The 9,345-nt window shown below is 39.5% G+C and overlaps 3 protein-coding genes across 6 annotated transcripts; 2 read left to right on the forward strand and 1 right to left on the reverse strand.

Annotated features, from left to right (window-relative positions):
• The first annotated feature begins 138 nt into the window (after nt 1-138).
• On the forward strand, nt 139-4,498 carry LOC143428528 (uncharacterized). Of its 2 annotated transcripts, none has more exons than XM_076903465.1 (4): nt 139-348; nt 1,120-1,415; nt 2,340-2,623; nt 2,771-4,498. In XM_076903465.1, exons 2-4 carry the CDS (start codon nt 1,333-1,335, stop codon nt 3,364-3,366), a joined length of 963 nt encoding a protein of 320 aa, XP_076759580.1. In that variant the 5' UTR covers nt 139-348; nt 1,120-1,332; the 3' UTR covers nt 3,367-4,498. The 2 variants fall into 2 exon arrangements, with proteins under 2 accessions (XP_076759580.1, XP_076759579.1); XM_076903464.1 differs by having other exon boundaries at nt 139-344.
• A 1,086-nt stretch (nt 4,499-5,584) lies between these two features.
• Nucleotides 5,585-7,442, forward strand: Cpf2 (cuticular protein CPF2). Of its 2 annotated transcripts, none has more exons than XM_076903299.1 (3): nt 5,585-5,853; nt 5,965-6,301; nt 7,163-7,442. In XM_076903299.1, the coding sequence occupies exons 1-3, from the start codon at nt 5,845-5,847 to the stop codon at nt 7,327-7,329; spliced, it is 513 nt and encodes a 170-aa protein (XP_076759414.1). In that variant the 5' UTR covers nt 5,585-5,844; the 3' UTR covers nt 7,330-7,442. The 2 variants fall into 2 exon arrangements, with proteins under 2 accessions (XP_076759414.1, XP_076759415.1); XM_076903300.1 differs by having other exon boundaries at nt 5,586-5,853; nt 5,965-6,142.
• A 412-nt stretch (nt 7,443-7,854) lies between these two features.
• Cpf1 (cuticular protein CPF1) lies at nt 7,855-9,087 on the reverse strand. 2 transcript variants are annotated; one of them, XM_076902989.1, is made up of 2 exons: nt 8,663-9,087; nt 7,855-8,328 (listed from the first exon to the last, which is right to left on the reverse strand). In XM_076902989.1, exons 1-2 carry the CDS (start codon nt 8,672-8,674, stop codon nt 7,939-7,941), a joined length of 402 nt encoding a protein of 133 aa, XP_076759104.1. In that variant the 5' UTR covers nt 8,675-9,087; the 3' UTR covers nt 7,855-7,938. The 2 variants fall into 2 exon arrangements, with proteins under 2 accessions (XP_076759104.1, XP_076759103.1); XM_076902988.1 differs by lacking the exon at nt 8,663-9,087 and adding an exon at nt 8,425-8,511.
• Nucleotides 9,088-9,345: the final 258 nt, after the last annotated feature.

Genomic DNA, 9,345 nt, shown 5'->3' on the forward strand with positions numbered 1-9,345 from the left:
AAATGCATTGCAATCGAATAATACACGTAACAACATAAATTAAACAATTAGGATACTTTTCTTTCAACAAATGCGTCGATACATAGTTTCTTTCTACTTCCACTATGCTAGTCTAGTTCTTTTTTATTTTCCAAGGAACAGGAATTTTCCATTATTAAGAGGCTGCTTGTTCGTCTGATATAGCGCAACTTAATGTATGGTGTAAATTTGTGTCATCCATAGTAAATGGTGGGTGGTTGTATCGTTTGGGAGTCGTGCAGTTACTCGTATCAGGATCCTGCGAAATTATCGCCGTTATGGGGCTACTAATCACGCAAAAGTATTCAGCATATCGTAAAACCCAAGTAAGTAAGTAATCGATCAATATATGTATTGTCATTGCGTCGCGTTGCTTGTGTGTATGTGTGTACGTGTGTCAATCGAATAACGTTTGTTTATACTTCACCTTTACAAACATCACATTCGTTTAATATGTAAAAAGAAAAAAAAGACGTTTGTCAACAGATTTCCGAAGTAGTTTTTATAATAAATCATTATCTGTTACAGCTTCCATTTTGTTTTCTTTTTTGTTTTCTCATTTCTTCGGTTGTTCGATAATATTTTTTTCATATTAAAACGTTCGCAATGAAATGTTTTACATAGGCACGTAAATACAGTTATAATCCTCACAGGAGGAAAAGGGATAGTATGACAAAGAGGAGATTGGGACGGGAATTTACGAAAGCACAGATGTATGTGTCAAGATGCAACTCGATCGTAAAAACAATAACAAGTTCGATAAAAGTAAAGATAAGAAACGGCAAAAAAGGAAATGCTAATCGTTTATCAGTTTCTACGAAAAGTATTTAGTTGTAACTCGTTAAATAATTAGATTAACGTTTGGTTGGAGAGGAAATGTATTATATATTACGAGCGATGGCGGGCTGGGGAGAGAGGGGGGTGGATTAGCGCTTAACATCCGTACCATTAGGCGTGAAATATGTCTTGTTAAATTAATCATTTAAATGATATCTATCTAAAATAAAATATATGTGTAATTGAATAAAAATTAATCGAAACGTATAGCGTGTACGTACAAATGAATGTACGTTCGCGTCCACCGTTTTATTGATGTTTTAGGTCAATAGAACAACGTACAAATCAATTTCCTAGGAAACGGCTCGCCTGCCAATTTTGAGGGAGCAACTTTCCGGCTACAAATTTGCACCTCGGTATTTCCCAAACCCGATGTCTCGAAACGTAATCTAGCTGAAGAAACGTGTAAGCAAAGCCGAGCGGAAGTAGTATCGTCTTTATCGTATCGAGTACAGAAGAATAATAAAGATCATTAAAATGGGCTCCACAAGACAGCAGGACAGATTACTTGGCGGTGGGATATCATTGCCGCAATGGATGAAAGGAACAACCGACAATAGGTGCGTTTCCATTCATACCTTCTGTAAGATCTAAGCCTTTTGAAATTGTCAAAATTCGACCTCTACTAAGTTGCAGGCTTGCGATGCTTTAACCGTAGCATTATTTCTTGCTGAAGAGATAGAAAACGGTAAGAGGCAGTTTCTCGAATTATCGACAGGACATTTTGGCAAATCCATAAACAACTAATACAAAAGATGCATCTAGTTACAGATTCGGCTGTAAATACCGCGGTATTATTCATTGAAGAATAGAAAAAGAACTAGATGCATGTTGTTCGAGACTTAGCATTAGTACGTACGCTTCGCGGGCGTGAAAAAATATTTATACGCGAAATTTGGCCAACGCGCGATACGAGGTGAATAAGTAGTCAAACACATCGGCATTGTGCCTGCTATTCTTAGACACACGACACTCTTGACGAGAGTAGTGCGGCCTCGTGCGGTTCACTATGTAACGTATAACATACGTTATAGTCTGTAGTGACTATCTCGGCACATTTTCATCATTTTACATACGTCAGAAATACGGATCGAATAACATCCTTTAGTTCACGCACGTTCAACTACGCCGATGATTATTATCGCGCATTAGTGTCGAACTCGATTACTCGTGGAAGCTATTAACTTATCCAGAGCACAACTGATCATTGTAACGTCGGTATTAGGATTTAGGAATTTGTAAACGACCCACTGGTCGTAAAGAGAACGATCTACGAATGGTAAGAAGATAGAAAAAGCCGAGGAAATCTTCTAACACTACGGTCGAATCGTGTCGTGTCGAGGAGTCGTAACAAGAAATTTGTAGTTATGCTACTTTTTAATCGAGTAGGATACCCCTGTTCATACGCTTCATTAACCTTACCACATTTCTTAAATAACACGTTATTGATCAACCATTTTTGTTCCCCCTTCTGTTTTCTATAGATTTTTTGATGACTCTACATTCAGTCCGCCATCTCACGACGATAGCTTCTTTTATATACGATATCCGAAAACGCAGAACCGATTGCCGGTTTCGCAAGAGTACCGGCCGATCGACGAGGTATTTGGTGAGCAAAGCATCACTTCATCGGCGAACAATGTGAAAACCCAGCAGGAGATACAACAACAGGTTATCGAAGAGAAGAGAAAAAATCAGGAGATCGACTTTAGCAAACATCCGTTACCGTGTCAACCATTTGTACCAACAACTTCAGTAGCGAGTAAAGGTATCAGAGTAAATTGTTATACATTTATCTTGACGTACATAAAGAGCAATCTAGATGGTTAATTCAGTTTCGATTACCGTAAATTTATAGAACAACGAGAAACCAGAAATAAAAACCTTTTTTTCTCTTTATGATCGCGCGTCTCAGAAAACGAGGTTAAACCAATTCCAAGGGCATCGTCGATCGATAACATTAAACCTGTAAAGTCTCAAGGGATAGATGATGGATTTCATGGCGAGCCAGCACTTTGTGGAAAGTCAATTGTTCTTGTAGCCAGTCAGATGATGTCTAACAAATTTCACGAGACCTTCACGGCCGAACAGGCCGGTGGTCAACCGAGAAGAGGAAGCAAATCTTTACCAGCCACACCGCTTGCTTCGCCAACAGGCAGTCCAAGTAGCTCTCCGAAAGCACGACGACGTGCCCCTTCGAATCGATATTTTACTGGCACGTTCCTCCTTGATCGAGAAAAGTTTCAAGGCGGTTGGATTTTAGGAAGCATTCTCGGGCAATCCAGAGAAATCGTTACAGGAAAAATTGAGGAGGAGGACGAGGCTGTCGACGTTCCTGCTGTTGTTCCGTCTAGAGCGCTTAGTCGGAAAAAATCTATATCTTCGCAAAATCTCACATATGTCGGAAGCAGTGAAAAATCAGTCGAAAAGCCAGCGATCTACTCCAATGTATTACAGGCGAAACCTTCAGAGTTAAGGGAGATGAATTTCTGGTCACCTACGTCAATGTGAACCATTATGCAAAAAATCGTACCTGCGCCCTTTGCTCGTCCACGCTTTATTATTCGTTTATGCTTTCAAGCTTAATTAATTTGTAAGGCGAAGTTCTGTTAGAAGGAAAACACAGTAGAAATTTGTACACTCGCCATATTTTATTTTAAAATCAACGAACGAATGAGTTGATAAGAAAGAAAATGATCAATCTCTTTACGTAGCTAATTGTTTTTCGCGTATTCTTAGCGGTGTGCTTATTTGGCAATTATCGTAATTAATATTCAGCAATAACGAATCTATAGTTATTTTCTTTTCTTTTTTTGTTCCTTGTACACTTTTAGTTGGTATTTTAAACCAGGAACGGAAGAGATACTTGCGTACCACAAGATAATGATTCTCCCCCCTTGTTTTTTGGAAGAACAAAGATGATGGAGACAAATCGTAGTTGTTCTACGAAATCTATTGCTTGACGATTTCGATCAATCGTTCGATTTTATTTAACACTTTAAAAATAAAAAATAAAAGAAGAATGTTACATTATAAGTATGTGTTTATGTTGTTTCTTATATTTATATGCAAAGTGGGTGTTGGAAAATAGTAAGAGAACATAAAGCTTAATAAACATCCGAAAAGCCTTTGGTTCAAGAAAATCGATATTTAAATGAAAGTACAAGTTACGAACACGTGGAATCCGTGAATTTTTAGGAAGAAGTAGTCGTATATTAGAATGGATAGTTATTTAATAATCACCGTAATAATTAACCAACAAACGTAGACGTTGGAGCAAAGATGTTCACCTTGCCGACTAATTCATCGCAATAACGCTACAGTGAACTGTGTTATATTTTCCTCGGCATTACCACAAATGGATTATCGAATAGGTCATTACTAGGCAAAACTCTCTCTATGTATGCACAATGAAATGTATGTATACACATAATGGACACATGCGGAGGATCAGCCGCTGTTTTTTGGTATGTCGCGGAAATTCGTATGCTGTAACCGCGTTAACCAGCCAACGAATTATATATTGGGTTCATGCTATTACTAACTAAGAAACATGAATTGTAGAAACATTACTGTCGATACATTGTACTGTATTTTATAGAGAAATAATAAATAAACGAAACCTGATGTACATACCAACAAATGTTTTCTACTTTAACGATCCATATCAAATCTGCCGTACGTGGTAATACGTACTATAATAGAAACTTAATTATTCAAACTAATAGCAACGACACAATTCGAATAAACGAATATCTCTGTGAAACAATTTTGTTTCAATAAAAATTTCGAAGAGAAATCTGTAACGCCGTCAATGAAAAAGAATATGCTTTGCAATTCTTATTGGCCAAAGGCACATATTAGGAAATAAGAAAGGTTCTTCGATACCAGCTTACCAAATTATAGCACACTACATTGCCTCCGGCGTGCTTACGAAATCCCAAAGTTCTTGGCCGTGCCCCTACTGCTACACTTTGCCAATGTCAATTGCATAAAAACTGCAACCAGCAGCGTCTCGGATTGCATTCCCGTTCACTTTGTACTTGCATTTATTCTGTGCAACCCTACTCCCCACCATTTTTTCATCTCTTTTATTGTTGATTATCTGAAAGCAGATTCAGAGTAAGTTTCCGTCAAGATTTCTTCAAACTATCTCAAAACAAATGGTAATCGTTAATGATTTTAATAAGTAATAGTTATGTGCAAAATTTGTTTCAGCTTTATCATTTCTTCTTGTATTATTATCATAATGTTCAATTTTAACCGATGCTTCCAAAAGACTCTGGGAACCAGATCATTTCCTAGCTTTATTAACTATAATTTACCGTCATTAATAACACTGCGACGTATATTAAACGCATAACTCCTTACACAATAGCTGTAACCGTAATTCTATAGTACATATACCTGGATGGCGAGACATATCGGTTGCAATTTGAGATGCACTCGTGTTGAGTAATTGTGCGAATGTTCCCCTATCTTTTACCTTTCTATCATCGGTGTAAATTTACACGTTGATGTTGTAATACACGTTTAGTGAGACGCATCGAAACTGAGTCTATTCATTTGAAGATGCTCGACATTTTTCTTCTGCATTTCATTCCCTTCTGTCCTCCATTTTCATACCTGATACACTTTTTATTCCTATTTTATCACATTTTGTCATATTCTCTGAATAATGGTAATTTTTATTCAATAAGGCCATAAGTGCCACGATCTATCTGCTACTCAGGTTTTCGTGATATCGAATATGCTTCGGCTTTACGCACGTGTCGCAATGTCGGCTCGTTATGAACTCCCTACAATACAGTTGCCTTTCGGTCGACGGACACCCGATACCAAGTTTTCGGGAAAAAATGTTTCAAGTTATCTATCTCTAGACAGGTTTACAAGAGCTTGCATATAAATAGTCTGACAGAATCACCAAATGCATTCAATTCGTTCGTTGCTTCTGAACAGTTAAGAAAGCAGCTACTACCTATTATCATCATGTTCAGAGTAAGTAGAAGCATAACAAAATAACTTATAAAACACGATTTATCTGAATCTTAACGGTTAACATCTTAATTAGTTGTTCGACCTTTTTTTAACTAAATTTTGTCTTTTCAGTTTTTGGTGATCTGCGGTTGTTTGCTGGCGGTCGCGCAGGCTGGCGTGATAGGCGGTGGTTTGCTCGCAACCGCGCCAACAGCGGTCGCATTACAGCAAGCGGGAGCAGCGGCTCTCCCTCTGTCCGCGACGGTCGCGGTACCAACTATCGCAACATCCACCTCTAACTTGATACGGGGTATCGGTAACTTAGGTGCCATATCGGCGTACGCGAAGAGCGTAGATACACCGTTCAGTAGCGTCAGGAAAGCGGACGTGCGCGTTAACAATCCTGGAATCGTGACGGCGACCGCTGTGCCAGCCCCAGTAGTCGCGGTCGCGAATACCGCTCTTACAGGTACCTGATTACGGGGTGCCAATCTACACTCTCTAACACGCACAACTCACCTTATATACATCTACCATACGATGACTGAGGATACCGATTATTCGCGTACACTGCGAACTCTTAAGATCTATACGATGATGTCTTTATCAGGGCAATATCAAGTTAAAACCTGTTTGTAGTACATATAACGGTCTACGAGTATCGGTAACTTTCAATCGGATTTGTACTCAAGATATATCAAGGTTTTATTGACTTGTTGTTGCGCAAACAAAGATTTATCGATAGATATCAGTCCGTCCGTTGTGTATGCGTTATGTCTTTCAGTCATTGTACATTACTGCTACATACATTCATTCGTCGCTAATATAGCGGCCTGGCACTTTGATATGTACTTACACGTGCACCTTTACACCACTTTTTCTAGCCGTGATACTTAATAGTAACATCATAGTACGGTCGACGAGAACGTTGTGCTCTAAAGGAAATCGGGCGCTTGGCGACCGCTTGCCGGCACGCTTCCTTTGCGCATTAGAATCGATATTATATTAGTCCGCTTTTCTCATGTTTCACTTTCTCTTCACTATTTCAATATCTGCCTTAATACGTTATTCTTTTCATCCTTTTTCCATCTTCTTCATTCATACTTTTTCGTTATCTTCCTTTGTTTCGTTCATTGCTGAGTATTACCACACGCTTTGTTACACTATATAAATGCAATATTGTTTCGTGTTGCAGATGTGTTCGCGCGTACGTACTATATAGAAGCTCGAGTTCAAATTTTCTTTGAACGAAGCAAAGATTGATGTATTGAGTATTCGACTTCATTGAAATCGCCCAATTTACTACGACTGTTTTGTGAAATCGTTTCAGCTCCTGTGGCTACAGCCGCTGTTGCTGGACCTACAACACTCCTCGCACCTGGACTGGCCACTGCAATCGCAGCTGGACCGGCTCTCACCACGACTGGCATCGCGGCTGCTCCCTTAGGACTCAACGGTTTAGCCTTGAACGGCCTGGGTGCTGTCAAGGTTCTCTAAGACCACACTCTATACACTCGTATCGATGGCGAGTCGTTGTTACATCTCAAACGATCTATTTTGTCACAGAATGTAATAATCGAATATTCAATAAACGAACAATCGTTACTCTATATTATCTACTTTCCTGATTGAAATGTCCTATCTGCCGGTTCCCTCCAATATTTGATCCGTAGACCTTCCATAGACTTTTCTCCAATTCAGGAAAAATCACGATGCTTTAGACTGCACGATACGCTCGAATGTAGCACCATTTATAAGCAGTAACTTTGATGCAAAATCATATCTGTCAGATAATCAAACATTGCGGTTACAGTAGTTGCAAACTATAACGAGAACAGCAACAATTCGATTTAGAAATCAAATTGGCAGTTCTCGTTTCACAAACTAGGGATACTGTGATATTTTGTACCTTATATGTTTTGTCGTACAATGTAAAGAAAAAAAATAAAAAAAAAAAAAAAAGAGTCGTTTGTTGTACACGTTAATGTATCCTGTATTTAATAAATAGAAAAGGGACAAGTATCAAATACAAATACATTATGATTGTTCAGATCGATTTTTCGCGTTGAATTGATGAGCAGCAACGGTCCAGGTGAGAGGGAGCGATTACCAGGAGTAAGAGACGCCGATGGGGCTGCTGTAGGCCATATGCGAGACAGCCACAGCCGGTGAGTAGGCTACACCAAGGAGCGGGCTATGGGCTGCTGCGGCCAACGGTGCTGCTGCAAGGGGTTCCGCGTGTGCAGCGTAAGCCAACGGGGCGGCATGGGCATAGATAGCGGGGTTGGTTACACGAATGTCGGATTTGCTGGAGCTGGAGTACGGTGTAGCAATTGTCTTCGACTGAGTTGCGATCTGGGCCAGATTTCCGCTGCTGCGGAGGATATTATCGGACGTTGAGGTCAAAGCTGCCGAGGTTAAAGTGTATTGTCCAGCGTACGGTGAATAGAAACCAGCATTGCACATACCGGCCAAAGCGCAAGCGATTATTACGACCTAAAAAAGGAAAGAACTAGATTAGTAAAATCATATAAAAAATAGATGTATATAATACTGTTATACCAATTTTCCATTTGAACACGATGTTCTTACGATACTATAATGATTAAAAATGTCGAGTCTTGTACTTTGGGCAATCATCAGATTCTTTACTTATGTCACTGTTGCGGTAAACGAGCAACTGTAACTATTGTTATATTCTTACAAATGTTCTAGCGGAACGTACAGCGCACAGTCATATGATCCTGCGCTGTTTATGAAAATAGCGCAACAGAGTGTTAGTAATAATGTTTAGCTGATATACTTTGCTAAACTATTTTATGTTGCTTACCTTCGAGAACATTTTGAGTTGGGTTGGAGGATCGTTGGTTGATTCGTTAACAATGTACGAAGGCAAATGCGTGTCGATCCTTTCGTAGCCGAAATCTTATATAGTCCGCGGGGCTATGTGAACCAGATAGGCGCTACGATTCGGACCGGAATTCTGGTGGGGTTCAAGGGCGTGTTTCGAACGAGTGCCGAAAAAACTTTCGCCATAAGAACATGCGTAATCATTCGTACACTTTTCTCCGCCACGCCCGATCCTTCTCCTTTTTTTCCTTTTCTCTCTTCCGACAATTTCGTTAAGTTATCCCCTCCGACCTTGGACTAAAAATCCAAAACCGTCGACCGGTTACGATCGCAAAAAACAAAACAAAACGACCGCCGATCCATTTACTCCACCTCTTTCACCCTCTTACCAAATTCCTCGCTGTAAAACCGTATCCGATGCAAATTATATGAACTTTGAACAGTCGCTGCTCTCATTTTCGTAACACGTGTCTCACTTGTCCACACTATGAAGTTATTCCTATCGCTTCTCCTAAAATGAAATTCGCAATTAAATGAAATACGCTTGTATCTCTTCATTTGCAGTGGAAAGAAAACACCTTTCGATTTATTATACAGAACGTAGTACCATTTATGGTGATAACCAAAAATTACAAGGGTAATCAAAGTATTGCGAGATCTTGC

Source organism: Xylocopa sonorina, chromosome 10 (assembly GCF_050948175.1).
Source record: "Xylocopa sonorina isolate GNS202 chromosome 10, iyXylSono1_principal, whole genome shotgun sequence".
Taxonomy (NCBI): domain Eukaryota; kingdom Metazoa; phylum Arthropoda; class Insecta; order Hymenoptera; family Apidae; genus Xylocopa; species Xylocopa sonorina.

Coding starts and splice junctions, on each gene's coding strand:
- Cpf1 (XM_076902988.1), bottom strand. CDS start 8,472: ATGATTGCCCAAAGTACAAGACTCGACATTTTTAATCATTATAGTATC. Junction 8,329..8,424: donor TTTTTAATCATTATAGTATC/GTAAGAACATCG, acceptor TTCCTTTTTTAG/GTCGTAATAATCGCTTGCGC.
- Cpf2 (XM_076903299.1), top strand. Junction 6,302..7,162: donor CGCGAATACCGCTCTTACAG/GTACCTGATTAC, acceptor AAATCGTTTCAG/CTCCTGTGGCTACAGCCGCT.
- LOC143428528 (XM_076903465.1), top strand. CDS start 1,333: ATGGGCTCCACAAGACAGCAGGACAGATTACTTGGCGGTGGGATATCA. Junction 1,416..2,339: donor AAAGGAACAACCGACAATAG/GTGCGTTTCCAT, acceptor TGTTTTCTATAG/ATTTTTTGATGACTCTACAT. Junction 2,624..2,770: donor AACTTCAGTAGCGAGTAAAG/GTATCAGAGTAA, acceptor CGCGCGTCTCAG/AAAACGAGGTTAAACCAATT.